Source organism: Engystomops pustulosus, chromosome 8, assembly GCF_040894005.1.
Source record: "Engystomops pustulosus chromosome 8, aEngPut4.maternal, whole genome shotgun sequence".
Taxonomy (NCBI): Eukaryota; Metazoa; Chordata; class Amphibia; order Anura; family Leptodactylidae; genus Engystomops; species Engystomops pustulosus.
Window position 1 is genome coordinate 91,353,116 of NC_092418.1, and position 20,192 is coordinate 91,373,307.

The window sequence follows — 20,192 nt, forward strand, 5'->3', positions numbered from 1 at the left end:
TATCTGCAGGCAGCCTATTATATAGCATAAGGAGCTTAGCAGATTGTACATAGTGTTATATTTACAGGCAGCATATTATATAGCAAGAGGAGATGAGCAGATTGTACATAGTGTCCTATCTGCAGGCAGCCTATTATATAGCATAAGGAGCTTAGCAGATTGTACATAGTGTTATATTTACAGGCAGCATATTATATAGCAAGAGGAGATGAGCAGATTGTACATAGTGTCCTATCTGCAGGCAGCATATTATATAGCATAAGGAGCTTAGCAGATTGTATATAGTGTCCTATCTGCAGGCAGCATATTATATAGCATAAGGAGCTTAGCAGATTGTACATAGTGTTATATATACAGGCAGCATATTATATAGCAGGAGGAGATGAGCAGATAGGACACTATGTACAATCTGCAGGCAGCATATTATATAGCAGTGGTGGCGAACCTATGGCACGGGTGCCGGAGGTGGCACTCGGAGCCCTTTCTGTGGGCACCCAGGCCATCACCAGAGAGGACTCCAGATATCTTCCTGCAGTCCCAGACAGCCCAGGACTTGCTGTGCATAGAGCTATTTTAAAGTGACAGTGCTACCTGGGACTACTCGAGGAGTGGGAAGGTGTTGTGACTGAGCAGGGAGTATAAATCACAAATAAAATTTCTGTGTTGGCACTTTGCGATAAATAAGTGGAGATGAGCAGATTGTACATAGTGTCCTATCTGCAGGCAGCATATTATATAGCATTAGGAGCTTAGCAGATTGCACATAGTGTTATATTTACAGGCAGCATATTATATAGCAGGAGGAGATGAGCAGATTGTACATAGTGTCCTATCTGCAGGCAGCATGTTATAGAGCAGAAGGAGCTGAGCAGATTGTACATAGTGTTATAGTTACAGGCAGCATATTATATAGCAGGAGGGGCTAAGCAGATTGTACATAGTGTCCTGTCTACAGGGAGCATATTATATAGCAGGAGGGGCTAAGCAGATTGTACATAGTGTCCTGTCTACAGGGAGCATATTATATAGCAGGAGGAGCTGAGCAGATTGTACATAGTGTCCTATCTGCAGGCAGCATGTAATAGAGCAGGAGGAGCTGTGCAGATTGTACATAGTGTCCTATCTGCAGGCAGCATATTATATAGCAGGAGGAGCTGAGCAGATTGTACATAGTGTCTTATCTGCAGGCAGCATGTAATAAAGCAGGAGGAGCTGTGCAGATTGTACATAGTGTCCTATCTGCAGGCAGCATGTTATAGAGCAGGAGGAGCTGAGAATAGTACATAGTATCCTATCTAAATGCAGTATAGTTTAGAGCAGGAGGAGCTAAGATGATTAAAAATGTTAATGGGGAAAACATTCAGTATTTAAATAAACTTAAATTACACAATCAACATGTAGGACCGCCCACTGGACTCCTGAATACAAAAACAGTGATAAGTATTTTCTCACCCTATATTATTCTAGTCAGCTTCTCCCACTGTAAACCATGCAACCCAGAGAGAGGTCTCATAAAACACAGCAAAAAAACCTACGCTATATAAAAACACAAATGTAGAACCATTTTCAAGGTACTTTCCAAATTTTATTTAAAAAAAAAAAGGAAATGTTGCCTCCTTACAGTAGATTATGCCATGTTGCATCATAGGAGAGATTTCTTTATAAGCGGTGCCAGAAAACTTAGATGAAATTTATTGGAAACCTCACTAGTATTTCGGATGCTAAGTCTAATAAAACAACCGCTTGCTGTATAGTCGTATGCAACACAGTGACATATTAATACTGCTGAATAAAGACCATCATCCAAAAGCGGGGCTTGTGATCATGGGCTTAATGGGCCGCGGGCCTGCTGGCATAAAGATGTCTTTCATTAGCTCTCAGATTGCCGCTGTAGACAAATTCTTCCAGAAAACATAATAGTCTCCGCCGCATCAGATTCCCCCCATCATCCCGGATGCAGGACTCATTTGCTACCTAGTATCATGTTTGACAATGAGAATTCGAAACCAAAATGTATTTTCTTAATTTTTCCCCATGAATAATGTAGGAGTCTTGTACGGCATGCGGGGAGGCGCCGCTCGGCAGAACGGTGCGTGACAACTGCTTTGCATAATCACTATATATCCGACTACGGAAAACGGGGGGATCAGGAAAATAACCTGAGCAGTTTGGATAAAAACAGGTGAGACTCCGGTGTTTCTATTATTTGCCTCCCACGGAAAACACGGCCGGTTATACAGCTATGTCATCTGTCTATGAGTAAATGGCAGCAGGGGGACTGGATGCTGCTTTATCTCTGGTAATGAGCAGCCATTCATCGTGTGTGTCTATATAACGCCTCTGACCCATGTTCAAAGTTATCCAAAGCAGCGCATACAAAAAGAACTGGTATAGGGACACCGAACAGCTGCAAAGCCCAAGTCTCGGCCAGCTTAGCCAGCTGACAAGATAGCAGCAACCAGATGGCACTGCTGGGGATTGTCTCTCTGTGCTACGGAGGTGGCGAGGGGATGGCACAGCATTTTTCCGCTTGGCTGCTTCCAATCATGGCTTTCCCCAATGGCAAGAATGTGCAATTACCAGCACGGCAGGCGGTCCCACACAAGAGAAGGCACCCGTGCAATGCAAAAATAATACATCTCGCAGGGCTCTATGACCAGCTGCCAAACCACACACATAGACGGGAGCTTGGACACAGCGCAAAGGTCGTTAACTTTCTGTGATTTCTTTGGAAACGTATATTTACTCCGTTCAGGTGTGTAAATACCGGCGTCATACAGAGGCTGATGCGATTAAGTGTTCGGGTTTTGTTCTATAGGTGACACGTTTTAGAGAAATGATTGTTTAAAAGAAAGAATAAACAGCTAAGAGAAGAATATAAAGTTATTTGTATCTATGTATTTATTTACATTGTCTTTGCCAGCTAATCATATGCCCCCCATAGAGCCGTGGATATACACAGCATATGCAATTTAATCCTATCCAAAGGTATCTTTATAACTGCACTTTCGGGGGGGAGGGGGGGTGGATTCATAAGTTGAGTTTTGATTGCGTTATGAAATGCAATCCAATGGCTCCACCTTTAATCACATTTTACGTTAACACTGCGTTTACTAAACGCGCTGGAAAGGCAACGTTGACACATCGTGTAATCAAGTTGAGTCGAAACCCAATAGTGGTCTCAACGTGTCCGGCGCGTCACGTTTTATTTATATGCCAGGTCCTTTCCATGCTTGGTGCGGAGATGGCAAAAAGGGGAAAATAATTGCAAATTCTAGTAAAAATGCGAGCGTTAGCGATTATTTCAGGGTTTCTACGGCAATGTTCAGGCACAGAAGCCTGATCAAAAAGCTCCGATGTGCGAATGTAGCCTCACTATCAAGCTAACTGCTCAATATTAATCTAACCCAGTGATGGCAAACCTTTTAGAGGCCGAGTGCCCAAACTACAACAAAGACCCGCTTATTTATCGCAAAGTGCCAACACAGAAATTTAATTTGTGATTTATACTCCCTTCTCTGTCACAGTTTTCATTGATACCAGCCCCTGAGGACACCAATAAAGCAGAAAATAGTCCCAGGTAGAGCTGTCACTTTAAAATAGCTCTGTGCACAGCAAGTCCTGGGCTGTCTGGGACTGCAGGAAGATACCTAGAGTCCTCTCTGGTGATGGCCTGAGTGCCCATAGAAAGGGCTTTGAGTGCCACCTCTGGCACCAGTGCCATAGGTTAGCCATCACTGATCTAACCTAAGGCTACCTGCACCCAAACGCTACAAAAACGGTCTTCCAAAAATGGCTGCTTCGCATAAACTAGTGTCTATGAGCGATCTATGAAAAACGGTTCTGACTAGTACATGCTACATTGTTTAACAGATCAATTGCATAGTCCATTAAATTACGGCCCTATTAGGTATTGCATTTAGGGCAGGTGTAAGCCCTCCTTCCAAAAAACGGTTTGCTCACGACCGATTCTCACTGTCGAGTGCATCCGCCCTAAGGAAGATTCAGCGAAAATCCAAGGTGGGCACGTACATATTTTTACTACGGATTTTTAAAATTCACCCCAGGACACGCAAAAACACATTCCCAGACATGGATTTCAGGTCGGAATAGGTTTCAAACTTAACTTGAAAAATTCTGCTGTATTCACAAACTCGTCTATGAGCGTTCGCTACAAGAATTATTTTCAAAAATTCATATAAACTGTATTTTTATAATGGATTCAGGTCCATTGTGTGATAATTATTATAAATGACTGAGGCCAGTGATGTGCCAATTACTTTTATTGCCTTGGAAAAGGAACCAGATAGATTGTAAGCTCTTGCGAGCAGGGCCCTCATATAAGCATGCCATTGCTTGGTAATGTCTTAGGGTTGAGTTTGTTCGGTCTTCAGTTATTTCCTTCAGTTATTTGGAGCCAAAACCAGGAGTGGTCACAAAGAACAAGGATAAGTCTTTGTAGCGACAATACTAAGGTAAGCTATAATGGAAAAATTTTATGTCAAGTTCAACCAAAATAACTGAAGGAAATAACTGAAAACCTAACAGGAGATGTGAACAGACCCGTATTTTGTCTGTATAAGTACCCAATGATCTGTAAAGTGCTGCAGAATATGTTGGTGCTATATAAATAAAGATTTATTTCTCTTATTATGGCATCCGATTTGCAACAAGGAGAATTAACTTACCATAAAAAAATTTGCTAACTGGTATCAAAGAAGTTTATTTTTTAGACCTTCCGAGGAACAAAAGAATTTGTAAAAAAATGTGACTTTTATTATATACTTCTAGACATTATTTCCCCGTCACTATGGATTATACATTATCACGCCCCATTGAACGCACCAGATCAGTTGATAGACAGCAGTAGCAATTTTCCATGGTCAAAAAAAAAATTATACAAAATTTTTAGATTTTGACGTTCCGAAAGAACTGTGAAGGCTGGAAAACCCCCTTTTAAACAGTCCAAAACAATTGGCAAGAAAACATTCGCTAACCCATTACACCCCGACAGACGTAAAATCACAAATCAATAATCAAGCCAACAAAGTCAAGGCCAATGTATGTACATGTAATATAGTGAAATTACATAAATGACGCCAGAAAAGGCGCAAAGTAGAAGTTGTGGGAGTGACAAATATCCCAAAGTGACAAAGCCGACTAATGTCTCCCGGACAGATCCGTAAAAAAATAGAAGGTCAAGTCAAAATTTTAATGCATTGAGCGTGTAGGACAAGAATTTGAAGCCATGTTTCAGGCCTAATTTATTTTTTTTTTTTGAGGGAAATAAAAAAGAAGGATGGGTGCTTTAATCCCAATAGTAACGACACACGCCGGTCCGACATAACTTGAAATTGAGTGATTTGCACGTTCTGACAAGTTTACAGAACTCGGATAAATGGCATGAATGATTTCAATATATGCTCATACTTTTGAACCAAATGGTGAAGGTTAAAATCTTTCCTTTCAAGGGCCTCAATCAGCCACAAAGGAAAACAGTAATCACTGTCTTTTCAGCCGGCCCAACCGCATTTGTCAGCCCTTTCTCCGTCAATGCAGCCCGAGCAATCAACCTGCCAAGCATTCAGAATGGAAAAACAATCTGAAAATACAGGGTATAATGCACCTGCCAGTGAAAATGGCCATTTCAAGAAAAGCTAGTGATCTCAGTGACCCCGCTGAGGAGGCGGTGGTGCAAAGGGGAAAGAGCGCTTCAAAGAAATCTTACTGATCTGCACTCACTAACACACTGACACTTTTTTACAAAGCATGCCAGTTAGGGCTTTTGTGCTTCTTGGAAAGGAGAGAGAAAGCTTTTTGGGTGCAAAATAATCACAGAATGGAAAGGAGATGGAGGCTGTGGGGAGGAGGAGGAGGAAATAAGCGGCTCATGAGGAGGTGAAGGATGAGGACAAGGTCTGGAATAACCTTCTGCGGGGAGCCTGAGATGTAGTTAATGGATGCATACATCTATAGGCTTAGCAAAAGGAGAAATTACAACATCTACATATACAGGCAGTCCCCGGGTTACATACAAGATAGGGTCCGGAGGTTTGTTCTTAAGTTGAATTTGTATGCAAGTCGAAACTGTATATTTTATAATTGTAGATCCAGACAAAAAAAAATTGGCCCCAGTGACAATTGGAGTTTAAACATTTTTTGCTATAATGGGACCAAGGATTATCAATAAAGCTTCATTACAGACACCTTACAGCTGATTATTGTAATCTGGGACTATAGTAACATCCAGAGAGCTTCATCAGAGGTCAGAGGGGTCTGTCTGTAACTATGGGTTGTCTAAGTCGGGTGTCCTTAAGTAGGGGACCGCCTGTATGTATATTTATACACAGACATAAGATCACAGAGTCATCAATCCACATTAAAATATCATAAAAATACTCAAAAAATGTACAATTCCCAATATTATCCCTGTATGGCAACCTCATGAGAGCACCCATGCCAAAAACAGCCTTAATAGGACCCCAGGAAATATGTAAATACGTTTTCCAGGATGGGACAAGGTAAACAATGGGGCTCATTTACTTATTCATCCGCTGGAGTTCACAGAAAGTGCATTGTCCGACGATAAATGCACTGTGCCGTGATTCACTAAGATCGTGCGCACGATGCATGTGTCGCCTCCCCGCTCATGGTCCGACAGAGTTCACCTTCTTCTTCGTGGTGCATGCAAGTGCATTGACTTGCGACACAATTTGAAAGTTAAACCCTGCGCTAAGTCCGAATCAGTCGGCACGCCCCCCTCACCCCCCATTTATGTTCCATGGAAGCCAGAGCGGCTGCAACACAAAATGATCGTATGTGCCAAAATCCCAGCGCAGACACCTGTTAAATTCCTGTCCAAGCCATGTAATTCCTGAAAAAGGCAAACAGTCTGACAAAAGTGAGCAGCAAAACCCTCAGTAAATGAGCCCCAATGCCTCTTCTTGCTATATTGAAAGGCAGCCCCCTCAATATTATGCATGACTTTCAAGAAGCCTAATGACATGATGTGGGATTACAGCCAATCCAGAATATCTATTATCTAACAGCACTGTATCAATGTGGTTGCGTCTCTTCAGTACAGTGGAGGGACCTGGTTAGGCAGAGTGAGAGGCTTGTGACTAGGGTCAGGGAGTACGAGTCCTACTTACAGAGACTTCGCCAATTAAGGCTGCCTTGCTGTACTGAAGAGACGAAACCATGTCGAAACAGTGCTGTCTACAGATGGGAGGCTGTTCCTTCTGGAATAAATAGACTGGTTTGACTTTAATTCCGCATCATGTCATAAGGCTTCTTGAAATTCATGCTTGATGGCAAGGAGGCTGCGTTACATGGTAGAAAAAAGGGGCATTGTTTTCCTTTTCCCATCCCAGAAAATGTATTTGCACGTTGCAAGGATCCCCTAGTGCAGCATCAATGGCTACAAGACTCCACACGCCTATTAGGCGGCCTCAATTGGCAAAGTCTCCCTAAGGAGAACTCTTTCCTCCTGAACCTAATAGGACCCTATACGAGGACCACCTCATATGTATCACTGTCTTAGAAGATATTAAATAGTAGGAAACATACAATAAAAGTGACGCAAATCATTGATAAGTTAAGTGAATAAGAGATTAAAGTTACAGGCAGTCCCCGTGTTTCGTACAAGATAGGTTCTGAAGGTTTGTTCTTCAATTGAATTTGTATGCAAGTTGGAACCGTATATTTTATATTCGTAACCCCAAACAAATTTTTTTGGGGTTTTTCAAAACATTGGATTGTCATAAGAACCAAGAACCAGGATGAACAATAAAGCTTAATTGCAGACACTTTTGATAACTGTTACAGCTGTTTATTGTAGCCCAAGGCAAAAGTACAGTGAGTTACTAGGTCCTTTTGTAACTAGGAGTCGTCTGCAAGTCGGGTGTTCTTAAGTAGGGGACCGCCTGTACTGCAGTTTTAGGCGGAATGCAACTGAACAAAAAGGCATATTAAATCCATTTGTCATCAGAAAAACAATAACAACTATGACGTATTTTCTGAGTAAAAATAAGCCATAAGAAGCAAATCAAATATCCATTTATCACTGATCTGGAGACCTTTTATAAAGATAAATGAACTGACCCGATCCTTGTTGAAAGGCGGCGTTTCCCTTCAACCCTGTCGGAGGCAAGAACAACATATGCAACAATTCTTTGCCAAAATTACTTAGGGGGGGAATAAGGTTTCCTACATGCTGTATAGCTTTTTTTTTTGTAAGAAGCTGGTAAAACATTCCCTTTAAAGTGGCACCAGACCCAGCAACACAGATTGTGACGGCTTCCTTTACTCGTAGTCTCGTTTTATATTGTACGGCCTGAGAACGCTGAGGCTGCTACACATAGCACGTCACCCTCTGTAACACCTCCTGTGGGAGAACTGGATTTGGTGGTGCAAATGATGAAATGGAGGGTTTATTAATTATTTATTTCTAAAAATGTTAACTGATATTCTGCTTTTTTAATGGCCATTTTCTACATTATTTTTCCTTTAAACCTGGACCAGCTCCTTTCCTGGCAATACACAGGCCCTGATGAGAGCGGCACTGCAATATATTTGTCACTACATCAGTAATCATGACAATGATCTTCCAAGTGAATAAAAAATTGTTCACTCTGGCGAATGTCCTTTATGTGCACAATAGCAGATTAATCAGTAATGACTTTAACGCGAGTCAGAGATCTGTTACATCTGATGGGACAAAATTTCCATCACTTGGCACCAATCAATTTACTAATATGCACAAAACAATGATTCCTAATGAAGCTCTGGTGTCCACCTTAAAGCAAACGGCTGCCCCTTTTTCAACTAAATTGGTTCAAAATTAATTTCTTTCTGTGGAAAGAAGATTTACTGAGGTCACAACTTTGTGATGGAGTTCCAAATCCCCTGCTTAGAAAAAATTTAAAGACCCTCTGCCTCCCCCAGAGGACATGAACAAGCTCAGTGATTACAATTAACACACCAGGCACAATAATACAATTGTATGCGCCAAGCTCTTAAGTGACCCCTAGTGGTAACGGCTGGCAGTCAATATATTCTTTTCCCAATTTTGCATCTACAAAGAATCCCCTCCAATCACGAAAATCTACAACGCAGTCAGAACCAGGTGACTACACAGAGATGAAGTGTAATGTTATGATCTCCACCTGTTCTGTGTGTCCACCACTCCCGGTAAGGTCTTACAATTAACGATAAAATAAAAAAAACGATGAAATAACCAATGTGAACTGTCCCTTATTAGGAACGCTAACCAGTTATCAGGCTTTTGAAAACGGATTAACACTTTGCTAGAGAGGAGTTTGAGACTCATTCGTTCCTCAGTGGTAGCAGGGGGATTGCTACAATCTTATTTTATAAAGATTTTGATATAGGCAATTTTGGGACACTAAAGGCTAGCTGGATTACTACACACAATACAGTAACCCCTGTTCATGCTTTGTGTATTGCAGATCTGTATATCTCTGCTAAAATGGAAAGTGTAGCGAAAAGTCGAGAAGCAAGTGTGAACTGAGCCATAATCCTGCACAACTTTGATTAATGTAGGTTTTCTCTACTTATCATCCCTAGCAGACCAGACATTTGTGATCTAGAATGACAGCCCACCTATCTATACACAAAAACAAATGGAGGAGATTTATCATCAGTCTCTGTTCTAGTTCCATGGGTTACGTACAAGATATGTTCTGTAGGTTTGTTCTTAAATTGAATTTGTATGCAAGTCCGAACTGTATAATTTATAATTCTATACCCAGCCAAAATTGTTTTAGTCTCTGTGACAATTGGATTTTAAAAATGTTGGATTGTCATAAAAACCAGGATTAATAATAAAGCTTCATTACAGACACTTCTGATAACTGTTAGAGCTGTTTATTGTAACCTAAAGCTAAAGTACAGTAAATTGTCAACATCCAGAGGTCCGTTTGTAACTAGGGGTCGTCTGTAAGTCGAGTGTTCTTAAGTAGGGGACCGCCTGTATAGTTGAAAAAAACTGGCATACTGGAGTAATTATTCCATGATCTCTCTCTGCCATCGAAGAACATGAGAATGTATGTCACGGAATCGTAATGCATTTATGCATGACCATTTTGTTCTACCTTTTAAAAAAATGATGTCTTCCCCCCCTCTAGTTATTTTTCATTCATTTACAGCTGTTAAAGTGCACTGCATAACAGAAAACATAAAACAAAAAGAGAAAAAAAAAAAAAAAACTTTGCATGAACTTCCAAGCTGTTAAGACCCTGGATGTCACGTCAACAGATCAATGAATATTCATCGCCGTCTCCTAAGTGGTTAACTCCATGCTTTTCCTGACAGGAGAGCTAAGGTTACACACCGTGTAGTAAAAAAAATGCCAGAAAAGTAGCGGTTGCCTTAAGCGATGACAAACCTCTTGTCAATAGATGCTAAAGCCTGGTTTAATGAACCGGCGAATTTTTTACTTGGAGATAACATCAAAATTGTGATGTATTTTGGCGAGATGGAAAGAAAAACAGCTCTGGAAATTAGGCTGCAGCCGGCAATAACACTATAGAGCAAAATTCCAGTTGTCTGAATAATCCTTTGCCGCGGAGCAGGTTAATCAAAGTTAAATCATCTGTGAAATGGGTGCCTTTTGTTAAGCTCAAGGTGTCTTCATATCAAAAAAAAAAAAAAAAAAAAAAAGATTTCTCCAGCAGGATTTCATTTAAGATTTTGGGCATGCCCCACGAAGGAGGGAAGCGGAGGAGACAGCGGCGTGCGCAAGCAAGGGCATTACAATATATGTATATATATAAAAAATAGCCAAAAATCTGCATGCAGGCATTCCAGGTGATAACCCACCTTCTACATGCATCATGCACGCCCGATTTATGCACGTTCGGAGACAGGATTTAGATTAATTCTGTAAAACAAAAGCTTAATGGGAAAATTGAGCTCAATTAACAAAAGCCTTCTATTAAAATAAAGAATAAATGACGGAAATGGGGGAAATACAAAGATAACGCCAGTCAGGGGAGCTAATGGGTTATCACAGGAACGTCTGGGGCACCGTTACCAAGGTTATTATCTCAGCAAGGAGGTGATAAAAGCCTATACTGCAAGACGTGTCAGCAATGACTACTCTATAGTTGGCTTCTTGTATACAGGCGCTCCCCTACTTAAGAACACCTGACTTACAGACGACCCCTAGTTACAAACGGACCTCTGGATTTTGGTAATTTACTGTACTTTAGCCTTAGGCTACAATGAACAGATGTAACAGTTACCAAATAGGTCTGCGTTATTGTTAATCCTGGTTCTTATGACAATCCAAAATGTTTTAGATCCAATTGTCACAGAGACCAAAAAAATTTTTGACTGGGGTTACAATAATAAAGTATACGGTTCCGACTTACATACAAACTCAACTTAAGAACAAACCTACAGAACGGCCGATGGGATGAACGAATGGGATGCAGAGACGGCTGATGAAGCAAAGATGGGCTACAACGGGACACCAATCTTAAAAATGGAGAAAACAGAACCCCCAGGTTCTTTCTCTACTTCTTAGTGGTCTTAAAGCTGGTGATTGGAGACCAGTTGTTATGATGTCTCCCTTACACTACACATCGCGGATTCAGCTGTCCACTGTGTAGGTAATAAGAATTAACAGTTCCGTGGAATAAAGCAATATTCAGGGAAAAAAAAAGACTTGAATCAGTGTCACACCAGAACATCAGCAAACTTGCTCAGTGTAGAGCTGGAAAATAGCCGAAGTAAACACTGGGCATCTGGCAGTAAACTGATACATGGATTCATTTCTGGCTACTAAGTGTTGGGGCCAGTCAGTCCAGCCAGCAAATGCAGAAAGTTTGATTGTTTAAATTCCCTTGTGTGAAACTGTGGCCCCCTTTCTGCCCCGACTCCTAGAGTGGCCCCCTTTCTGCACGACCCCTAGAGTGGCCCGCTTTCTGCCCGACCCCTAGAGTGGCCCCATTCCGCCCGACCCCTAGAGTGGCCCCATTCCGCCCGACCCCTAGAGTGGCCCCATTCCGCCCGACCCCTAGAGTGGCCCCATTCCGCCCGACCCCTAGAGTGGCCCCATTCCGCCCGACCCCTAGAGTGGCCCCATTCCGCCCGACCCCTAGAGTGGCCCCATTCCGCCCGACCCCTAGAGTGGCCCCATTCCGCCCGACCCCTAGAGTGGCCCCATTCTGCCCGACTCCTAGAGTGGCTCCCTTAAGCCCGTCTTATAGCCTATTTATTGTTACGAGAATTAAAATGGAATTTGACAACTTCCATAGAACTTTAATGTACTACCTACAAACTTTCTCTAAAGTGTTCACATAGGTAATCAAAATATATAAAAGAAACACTCATGCACTCATTTAAATAAAACAAAATAAAATCTTCACTACTAAGGTGGGATCTGTATAGATTCTGTCTTTATCCCAATTTTGCTGCTGACAATAGTCAGTGCTTAATAATTTTACAGGAGAAGTCTAAGCCATACTTCTGTCTGACTGCAAAGGTCCTGCTCCTTTCCCGACAAACAGGACAAAAAGTTTTTTCTATTGGATGCTCAGTGGGTAACCGAGGATAATGCAGATTCCTAGCTGTGTGGAGGGTGAAACGAGAATGTGTGTACACCAGTATTAATCACAATAGGTGGCCGTGCACATTGCCATATATTTTGAAAACTAGGTGGCGCCCTTGATCATTTGCCGTGCAATCCATTTGCATTAGGGCAGTCGCACATGGCAGAGGTCAATACAAAAACGGATAAGTTGCGTGGAAAGTAGATCACGCAGCGTAGAACTGCCCTTTGTAGTGCAAAATCAAGTAATCAAACTTGGACCTAGATCCTTACTGGGAACAAACGCATCGGGTTTGTTGGAAGAGATGTCTTCACCGGATGTTCTGCCACAGCAAAAAAAAAATAAAACCCAAAAATTGGTCTGACCGTAAAAAGGAATGGCGACAACATGGAATGACAGACTGGACACCACGTAGATGAAACTTTGGTTTGGCATCCCTTTAACTCCATGAATGATCGGCAGTGAGAGACAACAATATTTCAGGGCAGGTGTATGGTTCTGTCTCATAAAATAATAATTCTTTATTTATATAGCGCACACAGATTACACAGCGCTGCACAAAGTATGTCAAATCAGTCCCTGTCCCCATGGGGCTCACAATCTAATCACCCCATCTGTATGTTTTGGAGTGTGGGAGGAAACCGGAGGACCAGGAGGAAACCCACGCAAACACGGAGAGAACATACAAACTCTTTGCAGATGTTGGCCTGGGTGCGATTCAAACCCAGGACCCCAGTGCTGCAAGGCTGTAGTGCTAACCACTCAACCAATCATGCCGCCCTTATGAATATATATTTATATAAAAGTATAAAATCACGATCTAACGAGAAGCCTCAGCGGCCGTGAATTTCTATCCGAACGCCACGTGGCGTGCTTTTATCTCCGCGATATTGTGTGTGTGTTCTTTTGTACGGCACAAAGATTTTACTTGTAACTGTGAATGATTGGAGATTCCCGCTGGGAGAGGAGCATTATATAAATAAACATTATTATTATTACTCTCAGACACTGAATAAATGAGGGATTGTGTGACCAGCGCTATACCGTAGCTCGCAGGCGCGGCGTCACCCGCTGCAGACTTCTGCATGTAGTATGTTGGACTAATCTCAACATTGGAGACAATTACCATGAAGACGATTTCAGGTGTCTGTCAATCTCTTATTTACAGATTCATCGAAGAATAAAAAGGGATAAGGGGAAAAAAAAAAAAAGTGCGTTCACGTATTTCACCTCTTCCTTTCAGCTCCGTTTCTTAAGAGCTGTCTCCGAACCCCGGCATCCGATCATTTTATCTCTTCAGCTTTTAAAAGCAAATGAATACATACATATATAATGTGTGGATCCTGTCACATGTGACATTAAAATTTTATTTCACAGCCTGTTTTCCTATATCCTGCAGTGCGCTACATAGTGTCTCTTAGTACAGAGATTATACTGGGAGGATTATATCCCCCCTCCTAAAAAAATCCTAAGTAGTACACCGCTACCATTAGTATCTGAAAGAATGAGGTCTGTGCATGCATATTACTGCATCGTAGATATACACTGATGTAGAATCAATCACTGCCGCTGTAAGGCCCTGTTCACACCTGCTTCAGCGCAGTTCAGAGAGTTTAATGGACCTTCCGTCATGTATCAGTTATTAGTAGTGGACTGCTGCTTAACTCTTGACTCTAATAATAACAAAGTGTAACGGAATGCAGGTGTGAACAATGCCAGAGAGGTAATAGTGTAACTAAAGTCCAAAAAAAAATGCTTTTGGCTCCCCCCCTCCTTATGGGGATCAGAACAGACCTATTGAAAGGTGCTGTTTAACTGTGTCCTTTAGAATACGATGCTAACAGAGAACCCCTTTAAGGGATTATCACAATGACATTTCACAAAGAAATCTCCCAGCAAGCGTGAGAACAGGGACAGCATGTGCCTCTGAATGGTGACATATACTAAAGGAAATCGAACATCAAAATCCAGAATGATAAACCAGGGACACTTACTCATAGAGCCAGGCACTCTGACTGTGGTAATCTTCTTATATTTGTGATCCATGGCCTTGTTTCTTCTAAAATTAACATTTAAAATTATGGTAATAAGCCAGAAGGGCTCTCCCAGAATCCCACTGTGCTCTGTCTTCACAGGATGGTACAGTGTCTCACCCTGCCCTCAGCTCTGAAAGCACTTTCCCTTTCCTCTAGGAAGAGCACAGTGGGATGGGAGAGTGCACCTGCACAGTGTAACAGCCTCTGAAACTGCAGCACGGAGGTGCTCTGCTAACACTCTTAGGAGCCCATCTGGCTCATTAGAATACATTTCAAAGTTGACTTTGAGAGAAAGGAGGCCATGGATAGCAAATATAAGAACATAACCACAGTCAAGGTGCCTGGATTTTTGTGTCCCTAGTTTATGATGATGGATTTTGATGGCAGATTATGTTTAACATAATCCTTGTTATAGGGAATAAATGTTATTAGTGGCAAGACCACTACAAAGAGAACAGGTCACGTCCACCGACATGTCTGTCTCAATATATACTTTTATTCCCAATAATTCGGGAACATCTTTTCCCCTGACTTTTATTGTAGATCTTTCCTCTGTTCTTCTTTTAGAAATGTATCAATAAATACATTGACAACTAGGCGTTACTAGTTGGGGAGATCTTAACCAGTCCAAGCCTGTGCAGGGGGACACAACTACTTTTTCAAGTAGGGATACACCTCGATGCTCGTCTATTCATACATTTTTAGTAATGATAAAATGAACAGCAGTTCAGACTTTGACCACCAGGGATATTTACATACACATACATATAATATATACATTTTATAAAAATGTTTTGCATGAACATATAAGATCATAGATCTAGGCACCGTGACTGTGGTTATCTTCTTATATTTGTCAACCATGGCCTCATTGGTTCTAAAACAAACTTTTTAAAGTATGCTAATGAGCAAGAAGTGCTCTCCGGGGAAGGGAAGGCTGGTGCTACCAGAGCCCCGCCATGCTGTAGCTTCACTGGCTGTTACACTTTAACGGTGTGAGATTACAACAGGCAGAGGGAACAGGTGAAGAGCTTCTTTACAGTTTAACAGTCTGGGAAGCTGCAGCACAGAGGGGCCCTAGTAACACATCTAAGAGCACTTCCAAAGTTGGGATTTTGGGAGGAAGGTGGTCAACCAATATAAGATTTCCACGGTCACAGTGCTTGGGTCTATGAGTAAGTGCTTGATTTTGGTGGTGAGACCAAATCATGAGTGGTTGTAACACACAGAAAATGTACAAGTCTTTCCATTATATTTTACCTCTGTATAGTTTTTAGAAAAACTTGTTCCTGTTCTCTATGTTCCATTAATCTCGGTTTTGGCTCACAATAATTGAAGGAAATAACTGAAGACCTAACAGAGATGTGATCTGGGCCAAATACACCAAAATGACTTACTACATATTGTATAGATAAAGAGAAGTAGTTACCTTCATTTTCCTGGGTGAGGGTCGGGGTCTGTGTCTCCTTTGTATAGGTGACGGTCTCTCGAGGAGGAAAATCCACTTGGGTGATTTTGGCCATACCCAACTTGAAGGGACCACGTCTACAGAAGGTTTTCAGAATTAGTGTTAGAATACAGGAAATCTATTACAGAATGCAGCTATTCCTCAAATTACAGATATTGGATTACATTTTAAACTAATAATCTAATTAAATTACCATTAAAATTTTTTTGGGCTGAAAAGGATATGTCCTTACTACTATTTTGGCGGGAACGTTCCCCAGGACCATTACAGATTATTGTTATCAGCTGATAAGACAGGAAAAGGACAGCTCCATTCTCTGTTTAGTGGCCAAACTGAGTCACTGCAGCTTAGCTCCCAGTCAAATGAATGGCAGCAAATATGAAGTAACCGTGTCTGACCACTGCACAGAGAATGGCGCTGTCTGCTTCATGTTCCAATCAACAGCCGACGTGCTGGATCTCCCCAATCTGAAACTGAAAACCTAGTGTATGGATATATAAATATATCAATATTTTTGCTTAACTGGTGTGTTGGCATTATAATGCTATGAATTATATACACAATTTTATGGGGAGGAAGTATAATTTATAGCAACTTTGGAGAGTCTATAGTATGACCGATATACAAACTACACAAGTAAATAGTAAATGGTTGCAGTACCCCAGATCGGAGTCAGAGTGGAGCTGAAGAACTGACGGATCAGTGTCCCAGTGCAGAGTCCTGATCACCACGCAGCGTTAGCAGAAGAGGTCAGAAGTTAGTTAAGCAAACACAACAAAGTGGTAAAAATAAACTAATGCAAAAAGACAGATACCAATACATTGTATAGCAGTTAGTGCAAGTAGGATGAGGATACTCAACCATGCAGTTAGTGGCGATAACTTGTCACATCTTATTTTCCCCTTAAATTAGTTGATATGCCTACAAGACTAATCTACTAAAAGCAATGTTAAACACATTGCAGCATAAACTGTATAGAGGTAACGCATCTTGGAAATAAGAGAAAAGTTTAGGATCTGCATGGCTCGTGTACACTTGTGTAACAATTATATCTACCTGAAGCAGTACAAGTAAAAAGAAACGCTGCTAAACTCCATGCACTGAAGCCATGACTAATGCAGACCTGAAACGTGAAGGCCCACTTTGCGACTATTTTTTGAAGCGAACCTGTCTGCAGGAATGTCATTTATACCTGGAACCAGTAGCCTCTGCTATGCAGATTTCAAGAATGTGTCAGAAATCTGAATTATTTCAGTACATTATATAAGTTTGAATCACATTACTTGGCTCTGTGCCAGCAGAGTGTGGCGATTCCCAGGGGAAAGGCAGCTGCCACCGGTGCCTCCTCCTGCATTACTTCCTATACTCCACATCATCCCCCTCCCCTGCTTAGACAATGCACACAGGCTGTGCTTAATTGGGGCTCACCACATGCTGTTAGCAGGGAGCCAGGTAATGTGAAATAAACTACTGAAATGATTCAGAATGCTGACAAAGACATTTTTAAAACCAGCATACCATCGGCCAGTGGTGGCGAACCTATGGCACGGGTGCCAGAGGTGGCACTCCGAGCCCTCTCTATGGGCACCCTCGCCATCACCCCAGCGCAGAAATCGCTCAAGGCCTCTTGCAGTCCCAGGCAGCCCAGGACCCTAGAAGGAAGCTAGAATGATAATGCAAAATTTCTCTCTTTCTTTCTACTACAGGCAGTCCCCGGGTTACATACAAGATAGGGACTGTAGGTTTGTTCTTAAGTTGAATTTGTATGTAAGTCGAAACTGTATATTTTATCATTGTAGTTCCCGACAATTTTTTTTTTGCCCCAGTGACAATTGGAGTTTCAAATTTTTTTGCTGTAATAGGACCAAGAATTATCAATAAAGCTTCATTGCAGACAATTTTAAGCTGATTATTGCAGTCTGGGACGATTTTAAAGCATCCAGAGAGCTTCACCAGAGGTCACAGTGGGCAGAGGGGTCTGTCTGTAACTATAGGTTGTCTGTAAGTCGGGTGTCCTTAAGTAGGGGACTGCCTGTATATTGGTGTCCTTATGTGCCAATACAATTTAAACCTGTGAAAGAGCAGGGAGTCATAAGTTAATGCTTAAATTGTCACGGTATTAGTACCTGCCACCAGCTAAAATGACATTCCTGCTGACAGGTTCCCTTTAAGATGAATTAAATAAGTTTTGTTTTTATTGTGGATGGTTCTATAAACTTTCCATGGAGGAGCACAGCATAGGGCAATATGGTAGAAAACTGCAGGTTGGAGAGGTATATGTGACGCTTACATGGCTCTGCTACTGTATTTGAATCCACACAGGATGGAAACGTTGTTGATTTTGCATATGCCTATATGTTGGTAAAATCTGCAGCAGATTACAAATCTTATCCAGATAGAATTTATCTGCACTGCGGAGTCTTGCACATTTTTATGTAGCAGGATGAATCCTAACATAGATCTGCATGTTTCACTTATGGAATTACCCATGGCAAAATTTGTAATGCATTTGTATTGAAAACTTTGCTGTGTGTGGACCTAGCTCAGAGGAAATCTACAATGATGCAGGATCATATCTTGTTTTATCCCTGATCTGGTTTTGCTGAAAAAAAACGCTGTCGCGTTATTATGCACTGCGCCAGCCTTGTCCCATCCAGCATAAGCTGAGAATACATGATCACTGTGTTGTCCCTGACAGGCAGAAGTAATCAATCGCTGCACCATCCCCCAGCAGCTGTGTTTAAGTCATCCAGCTCAGCTTGATTAGTCCTGTCTGGACAGTTCAGGAAGCTCCTGGTAATGTGCTTATGTACTGCAGCCAGCAGCACCCAGCTTTCGCAAGGTCCTGAATTTTATAATAGTTTTTTGAGCTAAACCACTGAGTTCAGGGATTAAACAAGATATGTTTCTGCATCAGTGTAGCTACAGCATTCTCAAGGTATGTTTGGTTCACAATGCATACAAACTAATGGCAGATTTCCTAGAAATCTACCATGAAAATTAAGCTTAATAGACCACGGAAACTTACTCATTGATCCGGGCACTATGACTCAAGTAATTTTCTTAAATTTGTTATCCTTGGCCTCCTTCCTTCTAAAATCAACATTGAAAATGAAGCTTATGAGCTAGAAGGGCTACCCTAGCCCCTATGTGTTCTGGCTTCACAAGCTGTTACACTGTGCAGCAGAAGGTCTCAGTCTCACCCTCCCCCTGCACTTACAGTAATCTCAGCATCAGTGAGCACAGAGGTGTGTGGGGGGGGGGCTCCTTCACACTAACAGCCGCTTTAGCTACAACACCAAGGGGCTATGGTAGCCCTCTACGCTCATTAGTAGAAGTTTTTTTTGTTTTTTTTTAAATAAAATTTTGTTGAGAAGGGACTTACAAAAAAAAAAATAAATCTTCAGTTGTCTGCGGTATATAAGCAACTACAGCTGCCCCATTCAGGAACAGATCTAGAAAACCGCAATATGAGAACAGACGGAGACTTCTCCTGACATGTTGTAATCAACATCTGTATACTGCGATACTGAGCTGAAAAGAAGCCAAGGGGGCTTTCCTGTTGGGTTTTCAGGTTTATATGCTCTGTGTTATACAAAAGTATCAGGTCTGAATTGGTGGTCACATGGAGTAACAACTGATTTTCTATCAAATTATTGTAAGTTTACAAGAACAAAAGGAAAGCCACTTGCTATAATTTAGGAAAAACTCATTTTTACATACAGTGGAACCTTTGATTACGAGCATAATTATTTGCGGGAACACGCTTGTAATCCAAATCGCTTGTATAACAAAGCAAGTTTTCCCATAGGAAATCATTGTAATGCAGATGATTCGTTCCAAGCCCCAAAAATATTTAGCCATGTGTAGTACAACATCTAGTATCTTCATTTCTGCTACTTCTCTAAATTGTGTTAAACAATTCTGTGAGAGGGAGGTACAGTAGAGAGTGGTGAGGGCTCTCATAAGGGCTTGTGTTATGAAATTTAGCTTGTAAACCAAGTTACTTGTAATCCAAGGTTCCACTGTACATAGTTAGCTAGCGCACAGCCTGCAGGGGGTTCTTATGAAAAACTCTGCGATTTACAGCCTTGTGGTTTTGTTATTGAC

The 20,192-nt window shown here is 41.5% G+C and overlaps 1 protein-coding gene across 8 annotated transcripts in view; it reads right to left on the reverse strand.

Moving 5' to 3' along the window:
* Positions 1 to 20,192, reverse strand: part of DYNC1I2 (dynein cytoplasmic 1 intermediate chain 2) — an 83,707-nt gene that overhangs the window by 26,347 nt on the left and 37,168 nt on the right. For 6 of the 8 annotated variants that reach the window (XM_072121737.1, XM_072121742.1, XM_072121741.1 and 3 more), the window contains 2 exons: positions 16,743 to 16,802; positions 16,044 to 16,159 (listed from right to left, as the gene is read on the reverse strand). In XM_072121737.1, coding sequence (XP_071977838.1) covers positions 16,044 to 16,159; positions 16,743 to 16,802 — 176 coding nt within the window. The remainder of the gene's footprint in view (positions 1 to 16,043; positions 16,160 to 16,742; positions 16,803 to 20,192) is intronic. The other 2 variants (XM_072121744.1, XM_072121743.1) reach the window with 1 other exon arrangement.